Source organism: Uloborus diversus, chromosome 9, assembly GCF_026930045.1.
Source record: "Uloborus diversus isolate 005 chromosome 9, Udiv.v.3.1, whole genome shotgun sequence".
Classification (NCBI taxonomy): domain Eukaryota; kingdom Metazoa; phylum Arthropoda; class Arachnida; order Araneae; family Uloboridae; genus Uloborus; species Uloborus diversus.
The window spans coordinates 28,060,096-28,079,047 of NC_072739.1; the positions used below are offsets into that span (position 1 = coordinate 28,060,096).

Below are 18,952 nucleotides of genomic sequence, written 5' to 3' on the forward strand. Positions count from 1 at the left end.
GTTTTATTTTTATATTATTGTTGCCACTGTAAATGGACTTTCTGTAGTGTGCGATACTTTTAATAAGTAAGCCTTATTGCAGGGGTGTGAGAATCAAATTTTTTTCCTCGCTTCAGAATCATATTTTATGCATTGTTTTTATGACTGATTTTTTGAAGGAACTGTTATTTAACCCCATGTTTGATTCAACCTCGTACTTCCTTATATTTTGTTGTTTAATTGCTAGGTTCATTAACTTATCAGCAAGGAAACAATCTAAAAGGAGATAATATAACCTTTATTACTCACAACACATAAAATAGAAAAATGCATGGCATAAAATATGATTTTTATCTATAGTTTAGCTTTGCCTACGGTATTTCAAATTATCGCAGTGAAAATTCCTAATCATTTATGATCATGCGATTCAAGTCTACATCTCCTTTAATACCTACGCAACGTCCTGTGCTGGAATACTGCCATATTTTCCATTCTTTCCAACCAGATGGTAGTTCACTTGGTGAAGGCTCTTTATCCCTCCACCTAGCAATCCACAGAGGACATGCCTTGATTATTTCAGGAGTATTAGGCACATATTTATTCCAGAAGCTTTGAGTCGTGTATATGTATGGTGTGATGTTTCTGTTTTTAAGGTAATGAACACAATTTTGTAATGTATTAGTCACTATGTCAGCGGTACCCTCTTCCTTCTCTACATCTAATGCTATAATATTGTTGGTCGTTATTTCACCAACTTTATTTAGTTGAGCCAAGAAGTTCTCCATCTGTGCTTCAGGTTCACTAGTACCAAACCTTAAAAAATGGTAGCCTCCACACTGAAATCCTGCTGCGGACGCAGCCTGCCAATTTTGAACGAACTTAGGATCCTGATAAGTACTACCCTCTGTAGCTTTATGTATGATAAAACTGATACCACTCTTATCAGGGGTGAGTTGTACCCAATCTATGTCTCCGTTATGGCGTGATATATCTATACCAAGCTTGTAAGATTCCATAATGACATATGATAAAATAAACCTAGAAAAAATTTTGGCTAAGTTTGATTAGCATTCATATGGGATTCGGTGTATCAGGAATGAATCAATATCGCACTACAAAACAAAAAGTTGATACAATCAAACCAAGAGGGAAAAGAAGCCACTTTTCTTTACTGTTCCATAAATATTTTTATTAAGTTTCGATGGAACTAGGTTGCAGTGTATCACTGAAGCACTAATGAGCCTTCTAATTAGGAGTGACCTATTAATAGAAAATAATTTCAATTAATGAACAAAAATTAGACTAGTTAAACACATTCTTTTTCACCTTTAACTGGTGAGATGCCATAAACAACAGAACTTGATTTTATTTTTAAACGGTTTATAGTGTTTGACATATATTCAGTGAAAAAAATAATAAGACACTACCAAGTTTCGAGATTTTTATCATAATACTTTACTTACTTTTTTGGAAAAATATCCAGAATAATTACGCAAAACATAAAATACTAAAAAGAGAAAAGTTTTTTCTCCAATTTGAGGTCGAGATTCAGTTTTTATCAATTTTTAGAAACTAAAATCTATTAACATATATTGTATGTTTTTAGCATCCAAAGCACTTCTTTGCACTTCAAGCTGGCTGCAGAATGTTTTAGCACGGTCATCGCAACGCGGGTACAGCTAGTATCAATATATAGCAAGAAGTGTCTAAAACATGTATACTTTAACGATTTATTTCACTGAAAACTGAAGGCTAAAATTAAACAAGTTTCAAAAACTTCAAACTTTACTTGAAAAATGCAGTATCATTTTACACTGAATTTCTTAAAAACAACAATAGTCCTACAATGGCGCAAAATACTGTTGTGTGATCTGAACCAATTATATGACTTAAAAATTTTCTGTTAATATCCTTCTCATGGAAAAAATCCACATGGTTGTAACCTTCCTAGCTTCCACCTATGAATTAGGTCATTATCATGGTAGAATTTAAAATGTCTCGAAAATGTTAAGAAAGATATTCATTTTTTTGTGCTAATGCTTTCAAAGTGATGAACATACAACACAATATAGGAAGAAGACAAATTTTTCTCTCCTAACTTATTTCACCACTCTGTTGGGATTTGAAAATACAATCCTCAACTATACATTAGTTTCTTCTGGTGGAAACTGGGCGTCCAAATTGTCCGGGCCATTGACATCCGCGCCTTAATGGTGGCACATGAAAGACGGATGCAGTATCAGGAGATCACACTAGGTCTGCTGACGATTTCTGCCCCACGCCTACTTATTACAGCTTCCAAGAATGAATTAGAAGCTGATGATGTGATTTCTTGCGAGTTGGCATCTATCTGCTACCCAAAAAGCAGGAAAAAAACCTTGGAAAGGGGGGTTAAGATGACCCCCCCCCCCCAGTTCTGCAATGCCAGCAGATAAATGCTAGTCAAGTTCAATGCCATTACGCTCAAAACTCGATAAGACAATTTTGCGTACAGATTATACACAAGAGTCGAAAATGTACGACGAAAACCAAGCAGCTGTCAAGATTCCTTACCCATAAAAGAAAAAAATAGTGTAAATTAAGTTATGGGTGCGCAGTATTCGAGCCTCTTTGGCCAGAGGATGCATTTGTAGATGACTTTATCACCAAAAAGAGGATTCTGCAGAGATTAAGCATCATTAATGAAGCAGATCAAGCTATTCAACTCCTGCAGGAAACTTATTATCTGCAGAGGACAGCAATAAACAGCAATACAGTTATGGAAGAACTGATGAAGGATTGGCCAATCCTGTTTACTGAAAGGGGCACTGAAGCCCACTTTCGCCTTCTTACTGACATCAAATTGACTGACGTATTGCAGAATACGTTGCTGTCCTTTTTTCGATCGAACAGTGGGAAGGAAGTAAAAGCATTCATGGCTGAGACAGACATGGACATCTATAGCCCTAATGAACTTCTGTTACTGGTTCTTGAACTGCCCAAGCATTTTAATGAATCGACAGAAGAAGTCTTTTATTAATAAGGTAAGAGAACTTAAACTTTTGCTTTGATTGTACAACAAATTGTACTTCCCTCTTCCAATGTTAGGATCAAAGTATCTGTATGTAATATGTTCGGCTAAGGGGTATGTTACTTACTTCTGCAGGGCTGCCGACATGTTTACATTTTTGATTTTTTTTTTTAAATAGAAACGTCGCAAAAGTCATAGCCTCCAGAATAAAAGCCCTCTTTATGTACCACACAAAAAGATGAAGCTTTGAATGCTATGAACAAAAGTTTGATAGCTTTAAGTGAATTACCTCTTCGGAAAAGAAAAAATGTTAGGTGAGAAGAAATATCTCCAAGAAAAGTTTTAAACAAAAATACCCTCTGCTGAAAATAGGATTTTCAACGTTTTGTGAACCCAGGCCGAATTACTTCTTGAAGGTCAAATGGAACTCACAGTGTGTGTACAACACACCAAAATGCAAAACTGATGATTAGTCAATGCAGAATTTAAGAACTGATGAAAGGTAATAAACCAATGACCTCTTACAAAGGGATTATGAAATACGCAGTGTGTGAAAATCCTACCTACTGAAGCTTGTTACTTTGGAAATTGTATAAATTGTTCTGGGTTGTAAAGAGTCAAAGAAGCTTTTGAGTTCAACTGCATTAAAAACGTCATATAAACAGTGGATACAAGATTTTAAAAAAAGGAGAGACTCAAGAAAGGAGGCTCATTTCAACTCATTTGACTCATGATTCATTTCTTGCAAGTAACACTCTAGCTATCTCACCCATCTAAAACAAATGCTAAAAGAAATAGAATAACTTGTAATCTACGACTTTGCAGAGAATTATTCTTTTATCCTCCAGGATGCTGCTCAAGGTTTCCATTGGAACAATGCTCACAAGCTACAGTTCACCCCTTCACCATTTATTTTCAGGATGTTTCCACAAAAACAGTAATGAATACATCTCTAGTAATGATTTCTGATTGACTTGTACATGACACAACAGGGGTCCATCTTCAAAATCCATTTAATTTCTTTCATGCAATCTCATTACACCGCAAAATCAAACTTAATTTATTACTATGATGGTGCTACTTCTCAGTATATAAATCAATGTAATTTTCCGAATCTCTCCTATCATGAGTCAGACTTTGGTATCAAGGCACAATGGCACTTTTTTGCAACATCTCACGGCAAAAAAGCATGAATGAACCAAATTATGACTCCTCGACAGCTGTACGAATGCGCAAAAGATCTTATTAAAACAATACATTTTCAGTATAGTACAACAGAAGAACATAAAGAAGAGACTTTGAAAAGCAGGTTAAATGACTGCAAGAAGAAGACCAAGTACTCAGAAACTCCATTCTTTCATTCCGCTGAACATGAAATCACATGGAAGTCAAAATATTTTCATTTTCAAAAAAAAAAAAAAATCAAGAATAGAATACGTACGAGCTGCTCGGTATAATATTGAATTCGCAGAAATGGTCGGGTTTTTAATCTGCAGGTTTGATGGACATTGGTGGTTAGGTTGTGTTTTAGACTCTGATGAAGAAAATCAAACGCTTAAGATAAAATTCTCGCACCCATATGGACCTTCACCTTCTTTTTACTATCCAGACATAGAGGATATTCTGAATGTACCTGTAGATGATGTAATATCAAAAGTTGATCCCATCATAAATCTCACAGGAAGAATTTATAACTTGTCGAAGGAAGAAATGGACAATGCTAACCAGAAGTTGTAAAAATAACTTGCGTCCTGTAAATATTTTTGGAAACGTTACAATTTGCATTTAAGAAATCAGTAGATATATGTTCACTATTTTGTTTTACTATGATCCCATTGCAATCCCATTATGAAATTTTTTTTCCACGTATACAGTGCATGAGTATTTTTTTTTAATCCAGATTTTTAAAAGGTAACTTTTTGAAATATTCGAGGTCAAATTATATTTTTCGTGATCTTTAAATATTAATGACCACAAACCTTAACATGTGGCACATCCTATAAAAGCCCATTTCAAAAGCTTTGTAATAAAACCAAAATGAGCTCCCTAACTCTTATAGAAGCTGAGAAAATTAACTTTTTGTAATAACTAAAACCTCGTTTATTGCATTTTTGTCCCTCTTTTTAGAACCCTACACAAAAAAAACGGGCAACTTAAAAATCTGAAAAAAAAAAAACTTTTCTGTATCATTTTATACATATAGCTCATGGGCTGCAATAGCGGCACAACTCAAAAAAATCGTGTTTTGAAAAAATCGTTTAGATAAGAGCGTTTAAAGTTTTCATTGCTAAGGAAATTGCATGAGAAATGCATTTTACTTGTGCCATCTTACGGCGTAATACTAAATTATGAGTTGCGCTAGTATTGCTGCTGAAAATAATGTATTTTCATATTTACACTTTGTTCTTAATTCAAAACCACTGTTTTCTGAGTTATTCCACTACTGCAGCCCATGAGCGATATATAATCAATCCTGTGAAATTTGTTGGAATCCATAATGATGAAGTTGTGAAGCTCGTTGATTTAACATGGAATGACCCTTATTTTACACCAAGTATAAACATAATTATTAAGTTTTAATTAACTTTTAATTATTTTTTATTTATTTATTTATTTTTTTTTTTTTTTTCAATATTTTAGTTAGGAAAATATTGGTAATTTATTTAGATGTTTATGTTTTATTGCAGATAATACATTTTATCTTTTTTATTACAGTTTGACAACACCTGGACATTATGTGAAAAAACTGATGGTCCAAAGTACACTCAAGATGACCTGCAAAATGCTTTGTTAGAAGTTGAAAAAGGATCTTCACTGCTTCAAAAAAAACATTTAGTTCCAGAGCCAACTGTAAGAAGATGAGAGATTAAACAAAACTCTCGCATGCAGGACCAGGAAGGAAATGTTTCTTGACTACTGAAGAAGAAAAGTGCATAGTTGTAGGTTAGCAATTTTTGGGCAAGTGTGGTTTTCCATTCGACAGAAAAGATGTTTTAAATTTAGTTGAAAGTTACTTAACTGAAAACAAAAGCACTCAAAAACAGTTTCCCAATGGAAAACCTGGTATTGAAAGGATTCGAGGGTTTGAAAAAAGATTGAAACATGAGCTTGAGGAAAGAAAAGCAGAGATTTTGACAAAGCCCAGAGCATTGAATGACGAAACAGGTTTTTTTTTTTAATCATTATGAAAAATTACTAATAGAAAATGATTTGATAAATGAGCCTGATTAATTTTAAACTAGATGAAGCAGGTTTGTCAACTGATTCTAGGTCATCCAAAGTATTTTTGAAAAAAAAAAATGCACAGCGTATTTACAATCCGCCGATTGTGGGAAATCAATGTATACAGTTCTATTTCGTGTTTCCACAAAGGAATATACTGGCCACTATTTGTTGTGTACAAAGGCCAGCAGAAAGAACCTTGAATTATTTTCTACAGAAAATGACGGCGAATTTGAGGTTGCACAGCCAAAAGGGGAATTTTTATTATTAATACCTTCCTAGTTATCATGGACCAATTTGTAAATGAATTTTAAAAAAAGATACAAGGCTAACACTGTATGCCAAGAACAGTTCAATGTTCTTTGCGAAATCCTAAAATGCATAGGAAATTTACAAGAAAGTGCTTTGAAGACCAAAACTCAAAATCTCATCAAGCACCCTAATAATTTAGCAGATTACCTTATTGACGAATGTTGTCACTTTCAAGCACACTGTGTAGCAACAGTTCAAAACTTTAAAGATAACTCATTGACAGGCACTTTAAATTACATGAGAATCCTTTCTCTTCAAAATGTGTATCCGAATATTGGCATTATGTTACAGATTGGTTTTCCCGATTCCAATTACTAACTGCTCTGGTGAAAAGAAATTTCTTCTGCTTAAAAAGATAGAAAATTATCCAAGAAGTGCCATGAGTGATGACAAACTGAATATTCGCAATCTCATGTATAAAATCTCAAGTTGCCGCAAATATTGATTACAGCTCTGTTATCTAGGATTTTGCTCGAAAGAGGGAACGCAGGAAAGCTATTTGGAACTAAGTAAGTGAAAAGCTAAAATGATATAAAAATCATTGTATTATCAAAACATTTAAAAATTCTTTACAAATATCTAAGGATCAAAATAAAAATGTTACACTACTGCTTTAGATTTCTGAGGACTGATTACTTTTTCGCTCATCACATTGTAATATAGTACACAATCCACCCGTTATTACTTTGTCCACTTCCGAATGAATCAAATTTATAGTTTTAATATATGTAGGGGAAGGTGTTGTATCTTGGGCCATGTTGTACCTTGGGCCAGCATGCATTTCTCTTTTCAGACAACAAATGGCAGGCCAAAACCCATCCCACTTTGTCAATTTGACACTAGAGGGCATTGTATTCTTTGTTTTGTTCTTATATCTTATGTGCATGCTGACAAAAGTTGGAATAGAAAGTTTTGCCTATGCTAAAGTAAATTTTTTGTGCTTTATGTTTTTTGTTTTGTTGAAAACAGCTTTTACAAAACAGATGAAGTAAAATAGCAAGTAAGAAGTATAACTCTTTATCTTTATTTCTGTAGTAATTATGTTTTTAAAACTTAACTTGCAAACTCAGTAGCCATTTTTTCTTCTAAAAAACCAAGTGGTTGTACCTTAGGCCACTTAATTATGCTGTGTTTTGTGTCATAAACTGTGTTGTATCTTGGACTCTGTAGTTAAGCCCGATTTAAAAATTAAATAAAAATATTTAACATTATCAATAAAATAATATAATATTACTTTAAAAATACCTAAAATATAGTAATAATGGCCAAATAGCTAAACAAGAATTTAAATAGTACTAGTGTAAGATTAATGCTGTATAATTTGGCGATAGATTATAACACTATATTATTTTATTATCTATAGTAATAATAATAATCAAAGAATAACTTAATCCATAATAATTAAATCAAAAGAATAACTTAATCCTATTGTGATTTATTTTTTTTAAAGAAAATTTTACACATGATTTTTTATCTTTTTTTTTTTCTAGTCATGCCAAGAAGCAAGACTGGAATCACTAGACCACAAGTTGACGCAGCTGCTCTTAAACAAGCTGCTAATGATGTTTTAGAAAATGGAACTAAAGTAAGAACAGCTGCAAAGAACTTTGGTGTTCCCAGAACCACACTAGATAGACATTTCAAAAAGTTTAAAAATTCATCTGGTCAATCAAAAACATTTGAATATATTGCTCAAAATGATGGTAAGAAGGTTTTTACAAGAGATAAAGAACATGAGCTTGTAAATTATGTGAAGCAGGCAGCTAAACTCCACTATGGACTAACCAAAAAAGATGTTCTTAAGTTAACATATCAATATGGAAAGATGAATACCATAATTATGCCTCAAAATTGGGAAAATAGAAAATCTGCTGGTATTATGTGGTTGAGAGGTTTACGGAAACGTCATCCATCACTAACACTTAGAAAACCTGAAGCTACAAGTCTCTCCCGTGCAACAAGCTTTAATAAAGAAAAAGTTTCTTTATTTTTCAAAAATCTTAAAGATGTGATGCTACGGTATAAGTTCACACCAGATAGAATTTATAATTTAGACGAAACAGGAAATTCAAATGTTCATGTTCCTCCTAGAATTATGTGTGAAAAGGGTGAAAAACAAGTTGGGAGCATGACATCAGGCGAGCGTGGTGTGAATGTGACTATGATTGCAGCAATTAATGCGATCGGAAATCATGTCCCTCCAATGCTAATTTTTCCACGTGTACATTTTAAAGAACATATGATAAGAGGTGCACCAACAGGTTCAATTGGAGGTCATCTGGATGGTCTAACGAGCGTTTATTCATCGATTATCTCAAACATTTTGTGAATTTTGTCAAGGCTTCTATTACTGATCCTGTTCTACTAATTATTGACAATCATGAATCGCAAATATCAATTGAAGCTATTAATTTAGCTAAGCAAAATGAGGTGGTTATCCTCACTCTGCCACCCCATACTTCACATAAACTGCAGCCACTAGACCGAGCTGTATTTGGCCCTTATAAAACTTATTACAATGTGTCTCTTAATGAGTGGATAATGGAAAATGCAGGAAAACCTGTAACAATTTATGATATTGCTGCATTAATTGGAAAAATTTTCAACAAGGCATTTACTAAAAGCAATATAGAAAAAGGTTTCAAGAGTAAAGGAATATATCCCCTTAATGAAAATATTTTTGAAGCGGATGAATTCCTATCTTCTTATGTGACGGATCGTCCTTATACCATCAATAGAGCAACAGATGCCACTGGATCTCAATCAAGTACACTTGCATCAACATCCATTTTATCATCTCCTGTTGCATTCTCTCCTGAAATGATTAGACCCTTTCCAAAAGCAGGACCAAGGAAAACAATTTCTCGTGGAAGGAAACGTGGAAAAACTAGAATTTTAACAGACACTCCTGAGAAAGAACAAATTGAACAAAAGAAACATCAAACTGTATCAAAAAGAATTGCGCCAAAAGAAATAACAGAATCAAGTTCTGAAAGTGATTTTGAGATACCATATGCAGATTCCAGTGAGGATGATGCAACGCAAGAGGAAATTACTCAATACAAACAAAATAAAATTATTAAAGACTTAACAGAAGGGAGCTTTGTGCTAACCAGATTTGCAGGAAAGAAGAAAATTTCTCATTTTATAGCAGAAGTCATAAAAGATTTAGGTGGAGGCGACTTAGAAGTAAAGTTTTACAAGCATTGTGGCAATACAGATAAATTTATCATAGAAAAAGACGATCTTTATATCATTAACATTGATGACATTGAGATAGTGTTACCGCCACCAATTACAGCTGGACAGTCTGAGTGCCAACTTTGCCAAATTTCTTTTGCGGTAGATTTTAAAAAATATAACATTTGTTATATTAGTTTATAGTTTCATTTAATGATGTAATTTTGATTGTATAAAGTGTAACATAAAAAACTTTTTTTGCATTTAAATTCACTTTTTTTAATGTGGCCCAAGGTACAACACCATGTGGCCCAAAGTACAGAACCATGTTGTACCTTGGGCCATTTTGCATTTTCTTACTTCATTACTTTTGACAACTTTATTTTAAATATTTTCTTCAAAGCAAATATATTTTTAAGAAGTTAAATGTATTAGTGTTCTTTCCCATTAAAAAAATTGAATCTACAGGTTAAATTTGTCTCAAGAAATAACTCCAAAAAAAAAGTGGCCCAAGGTACAACACCTTCCCCTATTTAAATATTGAAAAAAAATAAGTAAACTGAATGATTTTAAAAGTAGTTGTACTTTTTATTGCTCAGTTAGTTTTCTTTGGTTACTTTGTGAACAAACAAATTAACTTAATTCTGTTTCTGTAAATTTAAATGTTGTTGTCAGTCTTATGAAAGTGTTTAAAATCAAATGCAAAATTTCAGACACAGAAATACTAAAAAAAAGATAACACTTATAATAAATAGCTATTGAATTCATCACACTTTTGAAACAAACTGAAAAGAATTGAAAAAACTCCAAGCCTTCTGTAGATTTAAAGCCCTATTGGGATTCAACATGCGTTACAGATTGTTTGAAAAGTTAGTGATTGTGAACTTTAATTTAGCAATCAATGCACCACAAAACTATACCCCCCCCCCCCCCAACCCAGTGGCACGATAGCCCATAGGGGCCAAGGCCTACTGTGCCCATTCAGTCTTCCTGACCAAGGGTTCTGGGATGCCAGGCAGATGTTCCGGTTAGGCAGCCAGCCTAACGTGGAACCCCCAGGGTTTAATTCCTAAGCAAGCTCGGTATTGATTTTATCGACCCACTGAAGGGATGAACTGCTGAGTCGACCATGCCCCGTGAAGCGCTACTTCTGAGCCACTGGGCTTCAATATTTAAATAAGTTAGAGAAAAAAAACAGAAGCGCAGAATATTCAGCGTCAATTTTTGATATGCTGAATCTTGTGGGCCCTGAAGTCATGTTCACAATATTTTCTACTTCATGCCTTTCACATAACACCGGTGGCTCTGAATTCCACTCAACTTAATCATTCTTTGCTAACAAGACTTGTCGTCCGACTCGTCGATTTGTCACATTCGTCGTCTGAGTCACCATTGGATAATAGTTCGCTTTCTGAAACATACCACAAGTAAGCAACATTTCCTCAATTTCATCTTTACTAAGTCCGAGACTATGATAGTCATATCCTAAACTTCGACGAGTTTCTAACCGAATACGTAAAAACACAAACGTGAAAACCAAGGTATGCAGTCCATGAAAACAAAACAAAACTTGCAAGAAGTCTATTCAATTCGGTTACCAAAACGAACGAGAGTGAGAACAGCAAAATATCCCTAGCGCCATTTAGTATGGAGCTAGGGACACTAAAAATGCACAAAAGACTAGCACACAAACATGAATGTGTTGCCAGAGCCGTCAATGGGTGAGAGGGGGAGGAGAGCGAGGCAATTGCCATGGACGCCATAAAATGGGGCATCACTCATGTATTATAGACACACACTGTCCCAGAATTATAGACATATGGTGTCCCACAAGGGGTACCCCTCATTTCATGTATCATAGATACACTGTCCCTGCGTGGGCTTACACATAAGGGGAGGGGGGGGATAATGCTTCGGAACTAAACAGGAGAAGGATTTCAGTTGACCCATGACATCAAGAAGAAAATACTTTCAGTTCACCCCAGTAATCTCACTAGACCGTAGCCAAGAAATTAAAATTTAAATAGTAATTGCAAGAAAGAAAATGTTTCACACATATCAAGAGGGATCTATGATTTTTGCCTGTTGATGTTAAGATTGTATAGTGCAGTGTAGTTAAATTTAGAGCTACACATTCTAAAAATGCAGAATTTATAAAAATATAATGAACTGATAAGGATTTTGACTTAAAAAAAACCACTTGAATCAAATCAACTGATTTAAATCAATGATTTTTTTTAAAAAATCAATTGATTTAAATCGTGATTTTAATCAAGCTGCTTTAAATCAACGAACCCTGTTGAAAAAGTGAAAATTTTGGTACAATATCTTCCTAAAAACTGAAATTTGACATGGGCCAAAAATGAGTCGATTAACTCCGTGCTAAAAAAATTTCTGGAAAAAACCTATCAGTTTTTTGAAAAACTGCACACAAAGTAATATTTACAATGGCTATAAAAACAAAGCCACAAAATATTTTTGAAAATTCCGAAAAACACATTAGATACATAAGAAACAAATTTGAAATGGGTCAAAAAGACCTGAACACCGTAGGAAGGCTAATTCAAATTACGTTGCTCTTAATGTGAATTTTCTCTTCATAAATACATATAGTGTTACTTTTAAAAGCTAGGATTACCCCCGGTCCCACCCCTCCCGCCAAACGCTAAATTTGGATAGTTTAAAAATCTCTTAATTTTAAATGGGTCTTATCGAGGCCGAACAACTTTCAATTCGTATACGGGTCATTCCATGTCAGTTCAACCACACCCCAACACCCACCATCTCAGATTTCAATGAAACTTTGTATACTTCTATGTTTCATAGTCCTATGTAACCTCCTAAAGTATTTCTTCTCTATTTTAAATTGTTTTTATTTTATGACCCTTCAAAGTTTTGAGATTTTGCCTTAGTTGTCATTCACAGTTCTCTCAGAATTAACTGCAGCCGTTTGCAAAAAAAATTATTTCTCAACAACTAAAGATAAAAAGTTTTTGAAAATTTTCACATTATACATTAAGACTTCAAGCATTTTAGAAAAAAATATATCAAAGATCTGAATTTATATTCAGCAATTGAAAAAAATTAACAAACTGAAAATTTTAAAATTTTTTCAATAAAAAAATGATTTTCAAAATTTTAATTTTTTGGCATGAGGGTCTAAATTAAAATAATTTATATATTTTTTTAAATGATCAGTAACATGTGTGCTAACATATAAAATGAGAATCTTTAGGGGACTTTGAGGGATTCTGCCCCCTTGCCCCCCTTATTTTGATAAAAGAAAAAAAATCGATCACAATCTTACAAACTTAGCTAATTACTAATAGCATCAAAAAAAAATTTGAATAATGACATACATTGGTGTGTGAACCCAAATTTAAACATTTTAATACTCAAGATTTTTTTGAATTGAAAGTAGTTAATTAAATAAATTAATAATAAACAATAAAAACAGGTTATCGCGAAATTCGAAATTTTCCTACAACAATTTATGCATACTAAAAATTATTGTTTAGTATGCATTAAGACAACATAGAAATTAAAAGAGAAATCATCTAATTCTAATTTATAACCAGACAATTAATACAAAGTATCACAAATCCTATAAATACCAGCTCATAGTTCTTAAATTCCTTCTACCTTATGTCTGTTTTCCTACTAAGAAGATTAGAAAATATGTATGTCATTCTAATTATTGTGTTGTATGTAATCAGATCTAGGCCAAATACAAGTAAAAATTTGATATCTGTCCAGTAATGATTTCTCTTAACCAACTGGGCAAAGAACAGACTAAAAGACAAATTCGAAGCTAGACACTTCTAGTTCGCAGAGCTTTTAACTTGTTTCATTAATCAAGTGCAATATCAAACTGAAACATGGATTTGTTTTCCGCTTATCAAACAGATTAGCCCAGAAAAGTTCAATTTCCCGTGCCCCCTCCAAAAGATTTTTCTGTATCCGCCCCTGAATTGCGATATGTTGTTTAAAGTCACTTTTTATTTTATACAAATGATTTATAAACATTCTACTCTAAATATTCCTGTTTAAATACAGTGAAACTTCAGTAACTGGACACACTGATAACCCCTATAACTGGACATTTATTTTTCTTAGGGTTGGCCCAATGCCAAATTCAATGACTGAAAATCTATCTAGCTTGACACACATTTGCGAGAACCCCCTATCAGTCCACACCCAATTGCTATTCTAGTTCAATTTTTGCTACCAACATTCTTTCATATTAACTTTTTCTCAGAGTTTTAGGAAATCTCTTTTAGAGAATTCTATCTTTTATCCAGGGGAGTACGCAACCACTCTGTGCTGTTAGTGCAATTCTAAAAGGATAGGATAAAATATACCAAACTGTAGAGAAAGAAGGCACCATTATACCTGTATTCTAAATAAGTGTGAGCAGGACTTTTTATCTTTAACAGACATGACTAACAAGAAGCTTTTATCTCTTTTCAACAATTAGGTATTTATGCTTCACAACATATTCAAATATATTATTGATTTTACTATATACTTTTCAAAGAAAGAAAACGAAAAGAATAGAAAATTCCTTTACTGGAATTAGTTTTCATAATGTGAATATTAAGCATCAGTAAGTAAGTTGTACACACAGAAACTCTTTAGGAATTAAAATTTTAGAACCCCAGTAAGTTGACGTCCACTTAAGTCGAAATTTTTTCATGTTTCCTTGGTTTGTTGAGTTATGGAGGTTCCGTTGTAGTTTGAATTAGCACATTTTATATTAATTTCTTTTCTCTATTCTATTTATTGCACTTAATTGCATTGCACTAGTGTACACTCCCAAAAGCAGTTGAGGAAAAGATGCAAGCTATGTTGGGGGGGGGGGGGGGATCCGGACAAATATTGTTTTTTTCCCTTGCAAATACTAATTTAGTTTCTTATTCTCATTAAAAAATATACAAAAATCCATTGAATATGAGAGATGCAATTTATTTCCTCATTTGCTATGAAGGGAGGGGGGGAGGTAATTTGCTTTATTTAGAACATATTATTACTAAGCAATCAAGCTATCAACTTTTAAGGGGTGTTAACTATTTTCAAGAAATGAAAAGGATGAATTTGTTGCTGTACAGCAGTAACACTAAAATGAAAAACAGTTCCACTATACTTAAAATACACCGCCAGCTCAGTTATTCCATCAGAGGACTGCAGTTTCGTGCTTTTTAGCACTCATCAGCCCGGAATAGGAATCACATGAGCTGGAGGCGAAAAATCTCTTAAGGGAGCCAAGAGAGCCAAACAAACTGGTAGCTAATACAGAATTAGCAAGCCAGGAGAATTAGGGCGGTAACTTACTACAAAATACAGTTCCACTATAGCAATTTTTCTCAAACATAAGGGTTTAGGTGGGAGGGGGGGGATCCTGAAAGTGCTAGAAAATGCATGATTATAAATTGGTGTTAAGAGTTAATTTTTGTTTTCCGTTGTCTTAACTAAAATGCAGTAATCTGTATGCAGATATTATTGTCTGTAACTTTTAAATTTCATGATATCTTATTTTCAGAATGTCTATATTTTAAACAATTTTTAACTATTTCAAATTAAAAAAAAAGCTTAAATATTAAATTTATATGTCTGACTTCAATATTAAACACACTTTATATATATATATATATTTTTTTTTTAAATAATTGTTGGGAACTCTGTTTTCAAAGACATAGAAGAGCTTTTCTCTGATGCTTTCGTTTTTTCTGAAGGGGGGGGGGGGGGGGCAGAATCCCTAAAAGACCCATAACTTTTTTCATAGGGGAAGTTAGGACTCATACTCATGATCATTTTTCATTGTTAAACATGATTTTTAAAACTGACCCTGATGTTAAAAATTTGACAATGGCTTTTTTCACCAAAAAAAAAAAAAATCAAAATTTTTCTTTATCCAATTTTTTAAAAATTCTTAGTATAAACCAAGATTATTATGATATTTTTAATAAAAATATTCAAAATCTAAGCATTTTTTATGAAAATTTCCAAAAAGGTAAGTTTATTAGTTGCTAAGAAACAATTTTTTCCCATTAAATAACAGTTCAGTTTGAATGTCTTAAAAATGACAAAAAATGCAAAATCAAAAAATTTGATAAGTCTATAATATCAAAATACATTGAGATTGAAAGAAAAAAAAACTAAGGGGTTGCTTTTTACCACAAATTAAGGAAGTATACCAAGTTTCATCAAAATCTGAGGTGGTACATGTTAAAATCCCATTTTTACGGTAGATTTGGGGTGGAACTACCCCATATTTTAAGTTATTTCAAATGAAAAAGAAGCTTAGACTTTTTTTTACATTTGAGTCCAATGTTCAACACACTGTATATTTGAATTTTTGTCGTAATTGCTGACAATTCAGTTTTTAAGAATATGGAAGAGATTGTCTGTATGATGTTTCCTGCTTTTTTTTTTTTCAGAATGGGGGGGGGGGGGGGCAGAATCCCTCAAAGTCCCCTAATGTTTTTTATTGGATAAGTTAGAATACATATTCATGATCATTTTTTAAAAAAATTATTATTTTTAAAGCTGACCCTCTTGTTGAAATTCAGAATTATGTCAGCACCTGTTTTTGACAAAAAAAATTTAAAATTTTCACTTTTCCAATTTTTTAAAAATTTCTTATGTAAACTAAAACTATTAAGATATTTTTTATCAACATGTTCAAAGTCTTTAAATTTTATGCAAAAATTTTCAGAAAGATTATAGCATTACTTACCAAGAAACAATTTTTTTAATAAACAACATCTTCTCAGTTTGAGTGTCTCAAAAATGATAAAAAATGCAAAATCGCCGAATTTCAAAAGGCTATAAAATCAAAACGAATTGATATTAAAAGAAAAAAAATTAGGGGGTTGCTTATAACCATAAAGGGATGAAGTATACCAAGTTTTATCAAATTCCGAGACGGTGGGTGTTAAAATCCCATTTTTGTGGTTGATTTGACGTGGAATGACCCATACCATATTTTCAGTTTTAATAGGTCAAAATGTGTTTTGGAAATTAAATCAGGAAACCTTTCAGTAAAATAGTGAAAAAACGGGAGGGGGGGGGGGGGGAAGGACGCATTTTATAAACTGACATTTTTTTTTTTCGAGTCGGTTGGTAACGATGCTTTTTGCTTTGAACGGTGAAAAAAATATTACATTAAGAACTAAATGTTCAACGTTACACAACAGATATTCTTCCCGAAAACGCAGAAAAACAAAAAAAAAAACCCCAAGAACAAAAAAAGTATTCATACCAATTTAGTGAATAGTGAAACAACTGCAAAGGATTATCAGGATATCAAAGCTATTCACAACAGCGAATACAAGAATGAACGACAAATGAAGAAAAACACAATCGGTCGGACCCTTTGGCCTTTTACTACTAAACGAATATAAATGTATAATCTGCCATGCTTTATTTTAAAAAGTTACTAAAATTGCACATTTTTTTCTATTTCTATTTGATAAGCCATTCAGCTCAAAACAATGCCGCCTATTCGAACATTCGAGTGTCGATTTATTATATTCGACGCCAAGGCTCAGTGTTTCGATAAGAGAAATGGAAACAGAGTCCCTACTGTTATCAGTAACTAACCGTAGGAATAATGACGTCATGAAGGAGGATGGGCTCGAAGGAGGATCGTGAACGATTGACAAAACATACAGAATTTCTAGAATGCTTTTGTACTGAAAGCCAAATGAGCCATTGAGTTGGAGGCAGGCCTGTCATTTCAAACATTTAAAGTGGGAAGGGGAGGGAATTTCAAAGGGTTTGTGTTCAATACATTTTGTAGAGAAGTCACGCCTCTAAACTACTAGCTTAGAAAATTACGCTAAATGACAATACTGAAACAAAATAATGTCATTTGTTGTGCATCTTTGTTGTAGCGTAGCACAACAGAAAGAATCTTGACTTAAATATTTGTTTGAAAGGAATGTTAATTTTTAGCAGTAAAACTCAAGATTAAAAATCTGGAATATAATTTTAAGTAGTTAATTAAACAGCTAATTAGTTTCAACTATTTAGAGATCAGGAAATAAATATTTTACCGATGATAAAACATTCACTTGTTGTACCTCTATAAAGCAGGCTAAGAGTAAGAATACTTGAACTAAGATGCATGAATTTTGACAGTAAATTCAACAGCAAAATGATCCAAGAATATGAAAATCAATAAATGCTCATTTGATGGCAGGCTAAGAGGAAGATTACTCAACAAGAAACGATATGAAGATTGAAGAAGTAATCTTAACAGGAAGAATCTTTATAGAGTTAATTTCTGAAAGAAATATTTTGCCATGAAATTGAACAGCATAAGGTAAATTCCATTTGTGACAGACATGACACGAGACAACTTGTTTATACAAATACAAATACAAATGTGACGACCAGCAACAGGCTCTGGGCCCAGCTAGTCTGGTCCTAGTCAATTAATTAGTCCCCAATGAAGATCAATGGCCCTCTTAAAGCTATCCACTCCCATGCTCACTACCGCCTCTTCCGGTAAGCTATTCCAAGTGCCCACGACCCTGCTAAAGTAGTAGTTTTTCCTGATTTCCAAGTTAGCCTGAGATTTAAATAGCTTAAAACAATGACCCCTTGTCCTGCTTTCCCCGCAAAAATTTAATCCATTTACATCTTTCATTTTGATAAATTTTAATAACTGAATCATGTCCCCTCTGACTCTCCTTTGCTCCAGGCTATACATGTTAAGCCTATTAAGTCTGGTATCATAATCTAAATCTGAGTCCCCTTACTAATTTAGTTACCCTTCTTTGAACCCTTTCCAATACAAAAATATCTTTCTTCAGATAAGGCGACCAAAACTGAACAGCATACTCCAAATGAGGTCTTACTAAACTCCTATATAAAGGCAGAAGAACTTTCTTAGATTTGTTTGAAATAGATCTATTGATGAACCCAAGCATTTTGTTGGCTTTGTTACTAGCAATACTGCACTGTTGACTAAACTTGAAGCCCTGATTTATAAAGACACCCAGATCCATAACATTTTCAGCCTGATTTATGACTGAACCCTGTAAACGATATCTCATACGCTTATTTCCATGAACTAAGTGTAGCACTTGACATTTCCCTACATTAACTGCCATACCCCATTTATCTGCCCACTTAGTTATATGATCTAAATCCTCTTGCAGCTGTTTTACTTGTTCTTCATTTTCGACAATCCCCATAACTTTTACATCGTCAGCAAAACAATTCATGCTTCCAGAAATATTT

General features: G+C 33.2%; 1 protein-coding gene across 1 annotated transcript; it reads right to left on the reverse strand.

Annotated features, from left to right (window-relative positions):
• Window positions 1–276: 276 nt before the first annotated feature.
• LOC129229996 (lysozyme M1-like) lies at window positions 277–17,187 on the reverse strand. The gene is made up of 2 exons (XM_054864381.1): window positions 16,965–17,187; window positions 277–1,239 (listed from the first exon to the last, which is right to left on the reverse strand). The coding sequence occupies exon 2, from the start codon at window positions 993–995 to the stop codon at window positions 384–386; it is 612 nt and encodes a 203-aa protein (XP_054720356.1). The 5' UTR covers window positions 996–1,239; window positions 16,965–17,187; the 3' UTR covers window positions 277–383.
• Window positions 17,188–18,952: the final 1,765 nt, after the last annotated feature.